The sequence below is a fragment of the Ranitomeya variabilis genome, chromosome 1, assembly GCF_051348905.1.
Source record: "Ranitomeya variabilis isolate aRanVar5 chromosome 1, aRanVar5.hap1, whole genome shotgun sequence".
Lineage (NCBI taxonomy): Eukaryota > Metazoa > Chordata > Amphibia > Anura > Dendrobatidae > Ranitomeya > Ranitomeya variabilis.
Window position 1 is genome coordinate 648,889,755 of NC_135232.1, and position 18,851 is coordinate 648,908,605.

Genomic DNA, 18,851 nt, shown 5'->3' on the forward strand with positions numbered 1-18,851 from the left:
TGTCCTGTTGAAAACTAAATGATGGTCCAACTAAACGCAAACTGGATGGAATAGCATGCCGCTGCAAGATGCTGTGGTAGCCATGCTGGTTCAGTATGCCTTCAATTTTGAATAAATCCCCAACAGTGTCACCAGCAAAGCACCCCACACCATCACACCTCCTCCTCCCTGCTTCACGGTGGGAACCAGGCATGTAGAGTCCATCCATTCATCTTTTCTGCTTGGCACAAAGACATGGTTGTTGGAACCAAAGATCTCAAATTTGGACTCTTCAGACCAAAGCACAGATTTCCACTGGTCTAATGTCCATTCCTTGTGTTCTTTAGCCAAAACAAGTCTCTTCTGCTTGTTGCCTGTCCTTAGCAGTGGTTTCCAAGCAGCTATTTTACCATGAAGGCCTGCTGCACAAAGTCTCCTCTTAACAGTTGTTGTAGAGATGTGTCTGTTGCTAGAAATCTGTGTGGCATTGACCTGGTCTCTAGTCTGAGCTGCTGTCATCCTGCGATTTCTGAGGCTGGTGACTCAGATAAACCTATCCTCAGAAGCAGAGGTGACTCTTGGTCTTCCTTTCCTGGGGAAGTCCTCATGTGAGCCAGTTTCTTTGTAGCGCTTGATGGTTTTTGCAACTGCACTTGGGGACACTTTCAAAGTTTTCCCAATTTTTCGGACTGACTGACCTTCATTTCTTAAAGTACTGATGGCCACTCGTTTTTCTTTACTTAGAATTTGTATTATGGAAAGAAAAAAGCAGCTAACAGTCTATTCAGTAGGACGATCAGCTGTGTATCCACCAGACTTCTGCTCAACACAACTGATGGTCCCAACCCCATTTATAAGGCAAGAAATCCCACTTATTAAAGGAAACCTGTCACCCCGTTTTTTCAGTATGAGATAAAAATACCGTTAAATAGGGCCCGAGCTGTGCTTTACAATAGTGTATTTTTTGTCCCCTGATTCCCCACCTATGCTGCCGAAATACCTTACCAAAGTCGCCGTTTTTGCCTGTCAATCACGCTGGTCTGGTCAAAAGGGCGTGGTGAAATGGCTGTTTCTCCCCCACCTCTTGCTTATCTTCCCGGCGTTGGCGTAGTGTTTTGTGCATGCGCAACTGCCGAATGCACTGTGCAGCGGCAGACAAAGAGCGCGATCTGCGCTATTCACCGGCTTTTCCGTGGCAGCGGCCATCTTCCTGAGGCCGCGCGTGCACAGATGGAGTGCTCTGCTGCCCGGGGCTTCAGTTCGCAGATGGAGATCGCGGCGGCCATTTTCCTGAAGCAGAGATGCGATCTCGGCTTCAGGAAAATGGCCGCTGCGATCTCCATCTGCGCAGGCGCGGCATCCCGCGGCCATTTTCCGGAATCCCCGGAAGATAAGCAAGAGGTGGGGGAGAAACAGCCATTTCACCACGCCCTTTTGACCAGACCAGCGAGATTGACAGGTGAAAACGGCGACTTTGGTAAGGTTTTTCGGCAGCATAGGTGGGGAATCAGGGGACAAAAAATACACTATTGTAAAGCACAGCTCAGGCCCTATTTAACGGTATTTTTATCTCATACTGAAAAAATGGGGTGCAGGTTCCCTTTAAACCTGACAGGGCACACCTGTGAAGTGAAAACCATTTCCAGAGACTACCTCTTGAAGCTCATCAAGAGAATGCCAAGAGAGTGCAAAGCAGTCATCAAAGCAAAAGGTGGCTACTTTGAAGAACCTAGAATATAAGATATATTTTCAGTTGTTTCACACTTTTTTGTTAAGTATATAATTCCACATGTGTTAATTCATAGTTTTGATGCCTTCAGTGTGAACGTACAATTTTCATAGTCATGAAAATGCAGAAAAATCTTTAAATAAGGTATGTCCAAACTTTTGGTCTGTACAGTATATCTCACCATTTACTAATATTATAGAAATAGTGGGTCTTCAAGCTTCTCATTGCTGCAGTCTAGGAGACCCAGACGTGTCACACTCACAGCTCATGTAACACATTTTCCCACATTCCCACATATAAGGGGATCCTAGCAAGGATATAGATTTTCTAAATATCTTTTCACCTTTAAAATATTTTAGAAATAGGTTATAAGTATTTAGGATATACCCTCCCCCCCAAGTGATAAGGAAATTCAATCTAGCAGATGGTAAGGAAGCATAAAAGCAGAAAACATTTGTTGAACAATTTATTGAACAGTAGGTGGCAGCAACACACCCAAGGTAGGACCATACAGGAAAGTTAAAAAGAAAGGGTCAGACCTAATTTACCACCCCCCCTACTCGCCCTCCCCTTTCAGGCGGGTTTATAATGGGATCCCAATGGAAGTGTTAATGCTTTAAACCTGCTGCCAGTAAAAGACAAGGAGAGAGCCACAGGAGAGACATCTGTGCATGTCCATTTACTTTGCTTTCTTAGAATTTTTTTTTTTTTTTTACTTTAAACTATAAGGGTTTGGCTTAGTTTTCCAAACTGCAGCAAAACATTAAAAAAAAATCAAAAGATTAACCCTTCGATAAACTTTCGCACCTGTTTTTTGAAAAGGAAACAAAAATGACCCAGAGAGGTTTTGTCATTCTTGTCACTTCACAAGTTCTTCTTGTCCTTCTTCACGTGACACAATCCTTGAACCACAGGGGGACCGGACCCAGGGTAAGGCATCGATGCTCTCATATATACCTATTTATATATGGTCTGTTACCTGCTCTGTATATTTCATCTAACCTGCTGCATCTCTTTGCTTCTATAACTAATGTCAGCCAAGCAGAAATTTTGGAAAAGAATTTGGGGAGAAAAAGCAAAAAAGCATTGCGACTGCGTGATTATTATTTTAGGATCTGAAAATAATTTTTTCACCTTTTTTTTTTTTGGGGGGTGTAAATAAATCTGAGGAATACTCTAGCGTAGATGGAGCAGTATTGAGTCGGTCATTGAACGGAGTTTTACTTTGTGCATAATGATAACTGTGATAAGACAATGAGTAGATCCTATGCAAAGTCACAGAGAATTAACTCTGCTACGTTAACAAGCTCAGCTCTGCTACATCTGTACGTATTAATAAAATGTGAAACGCTGTCGTACTGAGAAAGTGCTGTCATCGCACATAGTGGAGAAGGTGTGCTGGAAGAGGACAGCCTGTCTTTATAAAGAATTGCAAGAAGGCTATATTTGTGAAAAATAATGGATTACTTTTGGGGGTCAGGGACAATATAATCTGTAGCCAGCTAGCACAAATCATTGGGAGATTCACCGCCATTCGATATGGCTTGTACCACAAGATGTGAGAAATTTTCATACCTCGGGCTGGGATATCCATTTATCGCTAAACATCTTTGATAAGTAATGTGTTCACAGAGCTCCTCTCCTTAGGGTAAGAGTCGTTTAGATTTTTCGGTTCTGATCCAGTACAATGTAACGTCAGTGATTTGTTGCGTGACTTGAATACTATATATAATAGGTGTCTATAGGGCATCATCTCAATGAAAGATATGGACACCAAAAAAATCAATTACCTTCTAGTAGTAAATAATCTGGTCCAATTGTTTAGTGATGGAGTTGGTCCCTCATCTTGTAGAGATGAGGGTCATATTAGGGATCTTATAGCTATCTTGTGTTAGGTCTTGTCTCGTCAATAATAATAAACAAGATCATATGACGAGATCATATAACATATAAGGGTATGTGAAACACAAAGTCTTATTCGGGCGGATTCCACCTGGAACCCACCTGAAAAAGCACAAAAACAACACAAAAAAGATGAACATTTGTGCACAGTAATGTGAAAGCGACTTGCTGTGCATATATTCTGTCTTTTGTCACTTCTTTCAACCACTTTAGGCTTTGAAAGACTTGAAATGGTGAAAAGAAGTGACCTGTTCATTCTTCCGGTGGTTTCGGCTTGTAAGCCTCAACTATTTTATATATGAAATTAATGAAAAAAAAAAAAAGACATCGGCAAAAAAGTCACTGAGAAAAAAAATAACAAAGATGATTCAGGAAAAACTCCACTGGCACTTTCCTTAAGTGTCTTCTACTTCAAGTGCCATGCAGGCACGATGCACATACCCATACACAGACGACGGAGCAGATCTGAACCTGTCATTTCCGACTTTCAGCTTTTGAGGTCTGCGTAACTTACTAAAGTGTGCCTGTATTCTTATGTAACATTATAGCCAGTTATGTCTTGTCAGACACAGTTTTTGGGGGATTTTTTGCCTACGACAGTTTCAGCTCCACTTCATATGCACATTGAAGTCATCAACATTTGGAACTTGGTTCTAGTGAAAGCTGTAGGAGACGCTGAGAAAGGAGAGACGTAATTCTCCATGTGTAAAGTAACATTATAAAAGAAAGTAATACTTACCTGTCAACCTAGGGTCGTAAAGCTACAACTCCTAACAATCCTTGACAGCACGATATTGAACGTCATGTATTCCTATGGGACTGTATTAAATCACTTATGTATATGTGCGATTTAGTGAAAATCCAATATCGAATATGATCTCTATTCATATTGCATGTGAGATTATTTGATGATGAGATAACTTTTTTGCTTGTTTGTTTTACAAAACACAGCTATTGAAAACGCACACAACTTTGTGGATGCTGTATTACATAACATTGTAAAGAGATTTAGTAATGTGATCTCATACAGGTCACGGCATGACATAATTCACAGTAGTAGAGCCCTAGCCTATCTGTATAGCAGCCGTATTTTTCTCATCTTTATTGCCGTCCAAAGGTGCAGTCAAACTGCCGTATTACTCGCATGAGGAACGCATTGCAATCCTTGGACTGGCCGGTGGCTTTCTGGACCTAAAAGTGACAGCATTTATTTCCATGTAGCTGTCACGCTAAGATCAGGAGAGCAGAAGGCCAGTCTGAGCATTGTGATGCGATCATCACATGAGTAATATGGCAGAAGCGTGCAGTCAGACTGCCGTATTACTCAAGTGAGGATTGCATCGCAACCCTCGGTCTGGCCGGTGTCTCTACTGACCTGAGCATGACAGCATGTATTTCTCTGCAGCGGTCTGACTGCACCCCAACTGCGTGACTTGTGACTTTGGTCAAGGGATTCATGGGCAGCTGCTTTTTACAGCTTTAGCATAGAAGCGATACTACGGCAGCTATCTGGTGGGGGCAACCTTCCCTTAAAGGTGGCCATGAGCACAAAGCTTTAACCAAGGTCAAATGACCATTTTGGCGCTATGGCACTCGCCATTAAACCTTGCGTCCGTAAATACTTTTCCTTTATGATAAATTCATGTTCAATAATACCATTAATTTAACTGGAACCGACTTCCCGGATATACATATGTGCATAATATCCCCCTCCGGGGAAAAGAATAACAAAACAATAAGAGGGACAACTCCCTCCATTAATAGATCCTACAGAAAACTGGAGTGCTATGCCCCACAACAGTCTATGAATGAGAATAACAATCTAATTGTTTAAAAATTGCAAAACTTTATTTATTTCTCACTCATGTAAAAGAACAAGATACTAAACATAATACGACGGGTGAATGGTAACGACAAAGACAGTGAATATATAAAGTAGCTTAACGCTCAAAACCGTTCCATATTGCCACGTATGTTAAAGGTTTAAATGCCTTGTGGAGAATTAAAAATGGAGTAAAATGTGTACATTTCAAATAGTATGACCACGTAACCGCCAAATGGCTTGTTGGTACAAGAGGTAATGTTCCACATGTGCTCCCACAGTCTTTGTCCACAAATGCAATTAGGAAATACATATAATGAACATGGTCCAAATGCCTACATGTAGGTAAAGTGCTGATAATAGTTCTTACCCATGTGGGATAACAACTGGTGCACGCTCATATTCTAGCCCCGACGCACGTTTCGCGCTATGGGCTTCCACTTGGGGCTTGTCACTATGGTGCCGTCTGTCTTGGTCATTACCATTCACCTATCATATTATATTTTGTATCTTGTACTTTTACATGAGTGACAAATTAAGTTTTGCAATTTTTAAACAATTAGATTGATACTCTCATTCATAGAGTGTTGTGGGGCACTCCAATTTTCTGTAGGATCTATTCAATAATACCATTGTAGCAATCGTGACTAATGAGCTAGAATGATGATTATGGTCTCGCACATTTTCTGACTAGTGATCCTAGATACATCCTCATCAATCACATTGTACATAATCCCAAATTATCGGAGCATCGATGATTATTTATTATGTTTTGCTTATACAGTGCAATTAATTCCATGGCGCTTTACATATGCAAATTGCTTCTTCAGAGAGGAAGAGGACTCTACAGCACCACTTGTTGGAAGCAGTGATCCTTCATGTCACTATCGACCCTTTAACGGGCCTTGCAATATGACTTATGCCAAATCAGAATCTCAATCTGCAGACAGTGTGTTTCAGGGTATTGCCCCTCGTCAGTGCAAAGTATGAGATCTGATTTGACTAGGCGAGAGGCTCTTTACAGCACTTTAAATACATAATCATCGCTGTCCCCATTAGGGCTCACAATCTAAATTCAATAACTGCATGTCTTTGGAGTGTGGGAGGAAACTGGAGAATCCAGAGAAAACCCACGCAAACATGGGGAGAACATACAAACTCCTTGCTGATGTTGTCCTTGGTGGGATTTGAACCCAGGACTCCAGCGCTGCAAGGCAACAGTGCTAACCACTGAGCCACCGTATTACCCTTTGACAGAACCTGTCACATTATAAATTCAGAAAGACTAAGTCCAAGTATTAACAAAATGATGACTGAACAAATATGGGCTAAAACTTAATCTTTATTGTAATCATTAAAATCCAAGAGACATGCTGTGGCAAGAGACTGAACAGACATCTATCTGAGATGGTTTAGTGAATCCTGCATTAGGCAAGGGGTTGGACACGATGACCCTAGACGTCCCTTGCAACTCTAACATTCTATGATTCTATGACTGTGCTTGGCACTGGATTGAAAAGAACATGTCATCCGGTTCATGTTGCCTAAACCATGGGCAACATGAATCAGATCCTAGCATGTCAGAGAAAGCATAAGTCCAAGAACTTACCGGGGCCATAGGTATAGACAAGACTAGTCCATCACACCCTCCCTCCATCCGGTTTCTCTCTGCATCGACAGGTTCCTTCAGATGTAGACACTTGGGAGAGACCTATTAATCAACTGGAGCAATGTGGGCAGAAGCCAATCGGGTGTGGTGCGGGACTAGTCTTGACTATTCCTATGTTCCCGGTCAGTTCTTCGAACTATGTTTTCTATAAAATACTGGAGTGCTGATATGATATGGGAGGCAACCCAATAGCCATTCGTGTACCTCTACTAGGACGCAGCCTGCAGTCTCATTCTCACTGCTTATTTTACAGATATCAGTGAAAGATACGAGTACTTATAATGGACATAGTTGTCTATATTACGTTCAGCAACTTCTCTCTTCTGCACGTTCACAGTCCCAGGAGAGGACACAGAAAGAAGATGGCCCTGTGCAAGAACACTACATGGGCCCTTTGCAGACCAAAAGCTTATCGTAATACCTCTGTTTACGTGTGTATGTGACAGAAGCTGCTTACTGCTTTGAAGGCGAATGTGGCCTCCTTAGCTCTTACGCTAAAAATATGTCCTCACGCAGAGGCAACAACTGCTTGTCTCTTGAATTTTGAACTAAATTTCATGCACATTTTGCAGTGATTAGTCCGAATTCCCGATTATCAGGATATTTTTAAGACAGAGCTGGCAACAACTGATGCCAAATTGTGCAACGTGTTGGTGTCCATAACCAGATCTGAAAATGCAGCATTTTTTGATTTCACTCTAAAATCAATCCAGTGCAACAACTGATAAACCCGATGTAGTCTGACAGTATAAATTGTAACAAGGCCTTAAGTACACCATACACTTTAGATAACTGTTGGCCAAACAATGGTTTGGCCAACAGCTATCTCACCCGTCTCCCAAATATGGCAGCACCTGGTCGGCTGAGAACTACTATGTTTTCCATCAGAGACGCTGCTGGACATCTCTGCAGGCTAATCTCTAGGAGAACAAAAGGATTGGCAGCCCGAAATTGGACATGCTAGATCCTTATTGCCCCAACATCAACTGTTGGTGGACTACATACACATTAGACTGTCAGCTGAACCCTTTGATACGGACATTAGTCTACTGTGTATAGGAAGCTTTAGTCTCACAGGTCACAGCCACCATTAACCAAACAGGCCAACATAGTGCCCTAACAAATAGCAATATACTAAACTATTATAGGAGTTTCAGAATGTTACCTGTGGGGGAGGAATAACACACACAATATAAAGTTCTGATAAAAAGGTGCTCCAGAAAGGTTATTGCATCAAGAATACAGGTATGCACCAAAATAGGGATGTCAGGAGTGGAGAGCAGTCCAGTTTGCTTTATTATGGTCTCAACATCAAAATAAAATCACAAAAAAATGGAAATAATATGATCCAGGGGGAGTATTATTATTACCCACTAGTCCCCCATTGTGAGAAACCTATCGAATAGCGCACTGTAAAAAGCTGCCTTGACAGGTAACAGGTTCATTGTAATGGACTTCAATATCCCACCACAAGCTCTCCATGTCTAAAGCTGGTCATACACATTGGAGAGCTGCCGACTGAACGATGGTTCACTAACAGTCATCTCTTGCAACTCCACCATATGTAGTAATGCCAAATGAAGTAAAGCCAGACTTACCTCCATGCCGAACTCAAAACTCAACAGGCCGGAATCCTTCCATGCCAGAACATAATCTGTTAGAGAACATTTGGGAGACCCGGGAACATATTATATGGTTGGCTGATCCCGCCAAAATCGGAAGGGTCAGACCACTTTTTTCTAATGTGTATGGTCTGAACTTGAATTTCTAGATTTTTAAGGCTCACGTAGACACAGTCCTCTACTAACATACGACAGTATTCATCTATAGAGATTTAGTGTCAGAAACACCGCACTGCACTTGCTCACTGAGCCAGTGCGCGTGTCCTGAGTAAAACAAACTGTGCCCAAAGATACCTGTGGAGCGTGGCAGCAGCGGTGAAGATGTGTGCTTCAGACCAACAGGACCTGAAGCACGTGACTGCTGGGGGCGTGGCCTAAGCTTCAGAGAGCTAGGAGCTGAAGGAAAACTCCTATAAAGGTAACTACGGGACGAAGTTACCAAGGGATTAGACAGAACAGATAGTCAGGATGTGGCCAAGGGGTCATACACAGAGAGGTCAGTGCAGTACAAAAGGGACAGGCAAAACTCGTAACAGGGACACAGCCAAATCAGAACCAAACAGACGTAACATAGTACAAGTACAAAGCACAACAGGGTCAAACACCGCAGGATTTGTTCAAGAGACTGGTTAGTGCGTTCAGTTTGCCCGTTACTTTCTGGAGGATACGCTGAGGAAAACAACAAAGACATCCCCAATTTTTTGCAAAATGCCCGCCAAAAGCTAGACACAAATTGAGTCCCTCTATCAGACACAATATTCATAGGCACCCCGTGCAAAAGTACCACCTGGGAAAGGAAAAGTCTAGAGAGAGTCTCTGCTGATGGTAAACTTGCCATGGGTACAAAATGTGCTAATTTAGAAAATCTGTGCACAATTACCCAAATAACAGTATTTCCACGGGACGATGGAAGATTGGTAATGAAGTCCATGGACAAATGAGTCCGTGGTCTTCCCGGAATAGGTAAAGGCACCAATTCCCTGGCTGGCCGGCAATGAGAGCGCTTAGAACGGGCACATATTCCACATGCAGTGATATGTTTCTTAACATCTGAAGCCATTAAAGACCACCAAAAAACTCTTGCCACTGCTTTTCGCGTGGCCGCTATACCCAGATGAGCACTCAACTTTGAATCATGGAACTCCCACAGGAGTTTGGTGCACAAATGCTGCGGAACAAATAATTTGTCTTCAGGTTTAATACTTGGTGCTGAAGATTGAGCCCCTACAATCTCCCGCTCCAATTCCGATGACACTTCGGCAACCACAATACTGGGTTAAAGAATGGGGGACGGCGGATAGGGGGTGGACAATGGTTCAAAACTACGCGACAAAGCATCAGCCGTCACGTTTTTTGACCCTGGACGAAAAGTAATGGAAAACTGAAATCTGGAAAAAAAAAGTGACCAGCAGGCTTGCCTGGGAGTCAGTCTCTTAGATTTGATATATTCTAAATTGTTATGGTCCGTGATAACTGTAATAGGATGAGCCGCCCCCTCCAAAAAATGCCTCCATTCTTCGAATGCCAGTTTAATAGCCAAGAGCTCCCTATTGCCTACGTCATAATTTTTTTCAGCGGTCGAAAATTTCTTTGAAAAATAGGCACAAGGCCTGAAATTAGTTAGGGAAGCTGGTCCCTGTGATAACACTGCCCCCAACCCCACCTCAGAAGCATTAACCTCGACCACAAATGGCATAGAAGGGTTGGGTTGAACCAGGATAGGAGCAGATGTGAAACAGTTTTAACATGTAAAAAATGTGACTGTTTTCAGCAGAATATATCAGGATATCATCCCGGTATACAACTACAAAGTGGACGATGAGGTCCGAGAACACGACATTGATAACATTTTAGAAAACCGCTGGTGCATTGCTGAGACCAAATGGCATTACCAAGTTCTCAAGTAACCCCTCAGAAGTAAGAAAAGCTGTTTTCCACTCATCTCCTTCCTGTATCCTTATCAGATTATAGGCCCCTCTGAGATCCAGTTTAGGGAACCATCTGGATCCAGAGAGCTGATTACAGAGATCGGGAATCAAAGGCAGGCGATATGTGTTCCTGACTGTGATTTTATTTAATTCTCGAAAGTCGAGGCAGGGACGAAGGCCACCATCTTTTTTCTTAAAGAAAAACCCCGCTGCTACCAGGGAAACTGAAGGTCTTATGTGCCCCTTACGGAGACTCTCGGCAATATATTGTTTCATAGCCAGGCACTCCGGACCCGACAAATTAAACATACGAACTTTGGGCAATTTGGCTCCTGGAATAAGATTGATGGCACAGTCTAATGGCCTATGAGGGGTAACGCCTCAGCCTCACTTTCTGAAAAAACATCCTCAAAGTTTTTTTTAGGTACTCCGGAATACCCTCCAGACTGACAGAAGACATAGAGACAGGTTTAGCAATTTTCCCACAAAAAACAGACTTATGGTAACAGTCGACACATTTGGACCCCCACTTGACAATCTCCCCCAATTCCCAATCAATCATAGGATTGTGGCGTTGAAGCCACGGCATGCCCAAAACCAGCCCTGCAGGCAATTTGTCCATAACAAAACATTCAATTTCTTCCATGTGAGAAGAACCAAATTTCAACACAAATTTCTCAGAAACAGAAAGAATCCACGTTCGGGTGAGAGGAGATGAGTCGATGGCCATGACTTTTAGTTGAGTATGAAGCCTGACTGTCCCTATCTGGTGTTGGGAAATGATATCAGAGCTGACCAGGTTGAGTGATGAAACACTGTTCACCAGTGCTGTAGAGAAAAAATGATAATTGTCTACCAACAGTTCAACCTTTAGAAAAACCTTAGTACATGAGGACGAAAGTACCTAAAGGTCTTGGCATCCTCCGTGAACACTACCCAGACCTAGTCGTTTCCCGTCGCCTTGGAGGATGACGGACATAAGGGACACTCCTTTTTCCAGTGACCAGACTCCCCACAATAAAAACAGAGCTGTTTCTCCTGGCGACGTTCTCTCTCTTTTTCTCTGACAGAGGTGATGCGAACTTCCATAGGCTGAGGAGTAGCAGGTGCGTTACCAGTCTCTTTGCTGCTGGAGAATAGAGATGTCTCGGACTGCATGACGCCCCTAGCCCGAAGCCTGCGGTCCATACACACTGCTTGCGTAATGGCATCCTCCAAACTGTCTGGTGGAGGGTGAAGAGCCATTGCATCCTGGAGGCGTTCGGACAGGCCTCTGCAGAATAGGCCCCGAAGGGCAGCGTCATCCCACGAGATCTCGGAATTCCGCACAAAACCACTCAACCAAGCGTTTACCCTGGTACACATTCATCACCATGTCTTCAGCTATACGAACCCTGTCAGGTTCATCATATATGATACACAGGGCTTCAAAAAAGGCATCAACAGTCATTCTCTCCAGGGCAGAAAAGAGAGAAAAGGCCCATGCTTGCGGAGTACCCCGAAGTAGGGAAATGACGACCCCCACCCTCTGAACTCATCCCCGGAGAAGCGGGGCCTTAGAGAAAAAAAAAGCTTGCATCCTTCTCTGAAGGACCTGAACTCCCTTTTTTTTCCCGAGAGAAAGGGTCTGGCAATTTGACTGGAGATTCAGGGGACGCTAATGACACATCTCTACCCCCAGAACTAGGAGCCCCTGCAGCAACAGCCTCCTGCAGAGTATCCACCAACTTTTGCTGGGTATGGGCCATCGTGCACTGTTCCACATTGAGTGTCTGGTACATTTTGGTCAGGTACTTGATCTGATCAGCCAAAGCTTGCATGGGATCCATAAAGCCAGATTTGGTTTGGGACAGACACTAAACTCCCCAACACAAAATTATGTATGGTCTCTTATAATGTCAGGAACACCGCACTGCGCTTGCTCACTGAGCCAGTGCGCGTATCCTGAGTAAAATAAACTGTGCCCAAAGATACCTGTGAAGCAGGACAGCAGCGGTGAAGATGTGTGCTTCAGACAAACAGGACCTGAAGCACGTGACTGCTGGGGGCGTGGCCTAAGCTCCAGAGAGCTAGGAGCTGAAGGAAAACTCCTAGAAAGGTAACTACGGGACAGAGTTACCAAGGCAAAACTCGAAACACACACTCGGACACAGCCAAATCAGAACCAGACAGACATAACATAGTACAAGCACAAAGCACAACAGGGTCAAACACACTCGGCCAAGGGTCAAAGTATAAGAGACAGGGAATGGCCCCATAATGAGGCTATAAGAAGCCTTCCAGAATCCCAAAGTGAGGCCATCCATGTTAACCCTAAAACCACCTAATCCCATAAACTAAGCAGACCATGACATTTAGTGACAAGAGCCAAGCTGAGATAGTACAGAGTGCCATGAAATATTAATACATGGGAGATCTAAATTTCAATAGTACCTTCTTATGGTATTACTCTGGAAATACCCATTATCTTCTTATCACCAAGTCTTCAGGCCACTGCTTTACCTGTGATGTAGGCATTAGAGAAAGATTTAGCAAGAATGATAAGACTAGAAGCAGTAATAAAGGAGCAATACGCATTGCTATACTGCCCAATGAACATGTGAGAGCTGGTGTTGTGATAATTATATATAGCCATACACCATAATTAAAAGGAAAACTGTCAGAAATTATAAACCCACTCAATAACTTACATGACTGTGTAGCCCTTTAAAAGCTAAGCCAGTCAATTTCTTTATGACCCCAACACACTGTTCCAGAGAGAAATCTGATTTTTAAGTTGTATCTGGAAGTGCATTGGGGTGTGACGATGCACTTACAGCGGCTCAGCCTTGTGCGGTATTTCCTACCTAGCAGCGCCCTCCACTGGGTGAGTGACAGGTCGTTTGCTCTGGTACATGGCCACTTACCTGTCATTCAGCCTGGGGAGGGTGCTGTTAGACAGGAAATACAGCATGAATCTGAGAAGCTAGCAGTGCATCATCATGCCTGGCCAAACTTCAGGACACTACTTCAAAATGGCGATTTCTCCCTGCTGGAGCAGTGCTTTGGGGTCATAAAGGGATTGGCTAGATAAACCTTTAAAAAGAAGGGAGGGGTAAACATTTCTGACAGGTGCACTTTAAGCTGACCATACATATGAGATAGCTGTCTTTTGGAAGACCATTCTTTTCTGACTTCCCCATACATGAGAGCTCGGAGGAGTGTTCCTGTGTTTTCAGTAGACACCCTTGTTTCCCTTAAAAATAAAAGTTCCAACTACTGTACTTTCCTTTTCCTTGACATTACCAGTTGGGGGGAGAGCGGTAATTGGTGGCTTCAGATGATTTTTACCTAAAGTGTATGTATACATCTGATGCGTATGGGGCCTTGTATTGTAGACAAGCTGGCAGTTTTTGAAGTCTTGGCAATGGCATCTATTGTGTAACCATGGGGTGGACAAGCTGTTGGTATTGATGCACGGGTTTCAGAAAATAAACATTCAACCGTGATAACTGTGGGATGGACAATTATTTAATCACTTTCTATTAGATTCTCCTCCCCTAGTCCCACCATCCCCGACTCTTATTCATAATAAAACATACCCAACTTTTCCCTCAAGTTCTGCGATATGTATCTGTAATAGGGACCAATGGCTACGTCAATAACTTGCACCCCTTCCTTCCCACTCGTGCCCTAGCAGGTTGCCTACTTGGCCTTCCTCTCTGTTTAGCTTTTGGATACAAATCTCATTTTGTTTTATCCAATTCATCCTTTAAAATATCTCCATGTAACTGCAGCCAGTAATCTGTGAAGTCCGGATCTGTATATTTGCGTTTCCTAGGAATCTGCTGCATATGATGTGATCTTCCTGTTCAAGTTTCATTGACTTTCTACCCATAATGAAGCTTCAGTGACTTGACATTTTCTTTAGTTTAGTTTCTTTAGCTAGTTAGTAAAGTAAACACTTATTTATTAAAGTACTCTTCATTAAAAAGAGAATTTAATCTCCTTCAGCATATACACAGAGCATGTTAAGAATCTACGTGCCTCCAATTTTTTAAACATTGCTTCTGGGAGCTGAGGATACCTCTATAATATGGAGCCAAAGGTAGGCACAAGCGACTACAAATGAGAGCCTATGGTCCATAGCTCAGAACCACTGGAGCTATGTGTGTCATCAGTACCTTCTCTTCAGGGCAGAAAGCAATAATCAGACTTTAAACAATGTAAAATATATAGGCCAGTTCACACCACGTTTCAGCCACACGCATGTGAATCCACTGGGCCTTTTGCTAAATCCCTGAAATGGGATTCATATACAGCTCTGGCATAAATTAAGAGACCACTGCAAAATGTTCAGTTTGTCTGATTTTTCTCTTTATAGGTATATTTTTGAGTAAAATGTAAATTGTTCTTTTAGTCTATAAACTTCTGACAACATGTCTCTGAATTTTCAAGAAATACAATTATTATTTTTTTCTGAAAAGGAGAAATAGTCAAAATTAAAAAAAAACAAAACCACAGTTCTTTCAGACCTCAAATAATGCAAATAAAACAAATTCTTAACAATTTAGAAACAACAATACTAATGTTTTAACTCAGGAAGAGTTCAGAAATCAATATTTTGTGGAATAACCATGATTTTTAATCACAGCTTTCATGCGTCTTGGCATGCCTTCCACCAGTCTTTCACACTGCTCCTGGTACAAAAATGTAAGCAGTTCTTCTTTGTTTGATGGCTTGTGACTATCCGTCATCCTCTTGATTACGTTCCAGAGGTTTTCAATGGGGTTCAGGTCTGGAGATTGGGCTTATTCTGACTCATGGGTATGTAGAACGCAGTGGTGCCTGGATAGACCTATTCTTTTGGGCGCTTCCGTATTGACCTGTACTCACGTTCATACCGATTTATCAGATAGCTTAACTCAGCCACGTTCTCATGTAAGAAGACTCCAGGAAAAGAGGATTGCTTTAACTGAAATTCTTGTATTATGATGAAAGTAGCAGGTAAAAAGGAATATTCAACAGAGGACATGTAGTAGGATGCATACAGATGGAGGAATGATGACAAAATGGAGAATAAGGGCGTGAACAAACATACATCACAGGACTACAGTGAGAGAGTTGGGACAAAATACAGGGAAAGGCAAACTTCTGCCTAGAAAGAGGGATTGAACACAAGCAATGCAAATATTAAATGATTTCTCAAGTCGTGGGACATGACACTCCCCGTCTGAAATCCTTGGATTTCACGATGTCCGCAATTCTTCGAAGTCGTTCGAACCTGAAAAAACAAGAGGAAGAAAACATGCATGCAATAATAAACATCAAAGATTTTAAAGTCCAAACTCGTTGTTGTCGACACGTAGATCAAACCGAAAGATAAGTCCAAATATATTAAACCCATCTTCAGATTGGGGAAGCCGCAAACATGCCAACTCTTCCACCAACCCAGAATCCAATGGGAACGTTAACAGTTCAATAAACTGGAGAATGAAGAGGAATGCTCCCCGCCGTGAGCAACGTCCAGGAGCATGTTCAGTTCATGTGATGTCCTCCTTTCGTAGAAGCAGCACGAGTTCAGTGACCGGGCGGAAAAGGGTTCGGGTAGAGCCCCCTTTTGTCACCTTAACTTCTACCTTACGAGTTTTTCCGTCCTCACCGGGTAGGACCTTGGTGATAAGTCCCATTGGCCAGTCATTACGATGAGCCTCTTTATCCTTTAAGAGAACAAGGTCTCCTTCTTGGAGATTGGGACTGGGCGTCTGCCATTTGTGACGGTTTTGAAGTAAGTGCAAATATTCGGTCTTCCAGCGATGCCAAAACACATTAGCCAGGTGTTGAACTTGTCTCCACTGACGTTTGTAAATGTCCTTGTTATCGAAATTCCCAGGTGGGACTGTAGCAGCTCCAATCTTCTGTGTGAGAAATGTGGCTGGAGTAATATCAGAACCCAAGTTGAGGTCCTTTAGGTTTGTGGCGTGGTCCTCAGATGGAAACGCGTTCATTACGTCTTGACTGTTAGAGATAATCTTGTGGAGTCTGAGGTTTGATGTGGATAGCATTTCCTGTGTCCTGGAGAGTAGGTCAATTGCATCTTCACTTGTGGGCAAGGACTTGAGCCCATCGTCCACGTAGAAGTTCTTCTCTACAAATTGCCGAGCATCGGAACCGTACTCTCTCTCACCTTCCTGGGCTGTCCGTCTCAGTCCATAGATCGCCACAGCAGGTGAGGGACTGTTGCCAAAGACATGGACCTTCATCCGGTAGTCTATGACCTGATTGTTGACATTGTTGTCTTTGTGCCATAGGAACCTAAGATAGTTTCTGTTGTCTTCTTTCACAATGAAGTAATGAAACATCTGCTGAATGTCGGCCATTATGGCAACAGGTTCTTGTCTGAAGCGGATCAATACTCCAAGGAGGCTGTTGTTCAGGTTGGGCCCAGTTAGGAGCAGGTTATTGAGAGAGAGGCCTTCAAACTGAGCACTGGAGTCAAACACCACTCTGATCTGATTAGGCTTGCGAGGGTGATAGACACCAAAGGATGGAAGATACCAACATTCTTCTCCCTCCCTCAGTGGTGGCGCAGGTTCAGCATGATTTCTGTCAAAGATGTTCTGCATAAAGTCAATGAAATGCTTCTCCATCTCTGGTTTCCTCTTTAGGGTACGCTTTAAGGATGAGAACCTTGCAGTTGCTTGCTGCAGGTTGTTCGGCAACCTCACTCTTGGGAAACGAAAGGGTAAAGGAGCTACCCAACTGTTGGAGTCGTCTTGAACAAATTCTTTATCCATAACCTTTATAAATTCTTTATCTTCCCTTGTGGGTGCCAACTTGTTGTCATTACTTGTGGAATCGAACACTGATGACCCGAGGCTTTCATCCCAGGGCTGGAGCCTGTTCATGTTGTTGAAGGATTCCTGTTGCCACTTGGTGTTGCTCACTTTCTCTTTCACCCAGTAGTGATGTGGGCATGGTTGGAAATGAGTGCTGCGACCATTTGACAAGATGTGTGTTTTGTAAGAGGAGATGTTGTTAGGTCTCTTCATCTTATGTATGCAAACATTGCCTATGATTACCCAGCCTAGATCTAAGCGTTGGGCAAATGGTGCATCGTGTGGTCCGTTAATTTGCTGACGCACCTTGTGCAGCCGGAGAATGTCTCTGCCAAGCAGAATCAGGATATCTGCACTGTTGTTGAGGGCTGATATCTTGTTTGCTATCCCCTTGAGATGTTGGTGATGAAAAGCAGCCTCTGGCGTTGGGATCTCTTCTCGATTGGATGGAATCTGGTTGCACTCGACCAGTGTAGGTAACGGTATCTCGACGGTGTTCTTGAGAGATGTCGCTGTAAGACCACTGGCCCTTCTCCCATAAACCTCTGTAACACCACTGCAGGTACCTAAGGTGTAAGGGTAGGCATTTCCCTTTAAGTTAAACATATCAAAGAGTTCTGACCTTGCAAGTGATCGGTTGCTCTGATCATCCAGAAGGACGTACACCTTCACGGCTTTCTCTGGGTGACCGTTGGGATATACGTTCACCAGGCAAATCTTCGCACAGGACTTGTCCCAGAGGTCTTCTCCGCAGACTTCTGTGCATGAAGAAGATATTGTGGTATGGCTTGCAGTTTGAGCTGCGTCCTCCCCGCCATGGCTCGTGGTGGGGGAAGGAGTAAGTGTAGAGTCAGGACGGAATGGGTGGAGTGCTTGTACGTGGTCCTCACTGTCACACTCCATGCACTTAATTGTAGTTTTACAGTCTTTAGCAAGGTGTTCAGTAGAAGCACAACATCTGTAGCATACCCCGAACTTCTTTAGAAGCTCCTTGCGTTCTAGGAGCGGTTTCTTCCTGAAGCCGATGCACTTTTTTAAGGGATGTGGCTTCTTGTGGATGGGACACTCACGATTTGGGTTCTCTATCTTTTCACCCTTGTTACTCTTGCCTGGGGCTGATGTTGGTAAGGGAAGAATATCCATCTTCTTCACTGACACTGGACCCCTGCGGTTTCTGTCATTCGAGCGTGCGCTCACGTATTTAGAAAGAGGTGAAGCTGGGCCACTGGATTCTTTGTAGGAAAAGCTTGGGTCGTTCTTACACTCTGCGACGTTTTTTATAAACTCACAGAAGTAGGAGAACGGAGGAAATGACACTTGATGGTCTTTCTTGTATTTTGACCCTATTGTAGTCCACCTTTCTTGTACGTTGTATGGTAGCT

The 18,851-nt window shown here is 43.3% G+C and overlaps 1 protein-coding gene across 4 annotated transcripts in view; it reads left to right on the forward strand.

Moving 5' to 3' along the window:
* Positions 1-2,290: 2,290 nt before the first annotated feature.
* The window catches only part of SMOC1 (SPARC related modular calcium binding 1), a 429,565-nt gene continuing 413,004 nt past the window's right edge, over positions 2,291-18,851 (forward strand). For 2 of the 4 annotated variants that reach the window (XM_077262377.1, XM_077262370.1), the window contains exon 1: positions 2,291-2,638. In XM_077262377.1, the coding sequence (XP_077118492.1) occupies positions 2,540-2,638 (99 nt within the window). In that variant the 5' untranslated portion in view covers positions 2,291-2,539. The remainder of the gene's footprint in view (positions 2,639-18,851) is intronic. The other 2 variants (XM_077262364.1, XM_077262385.1) reach the window with 2 other exon arrangements.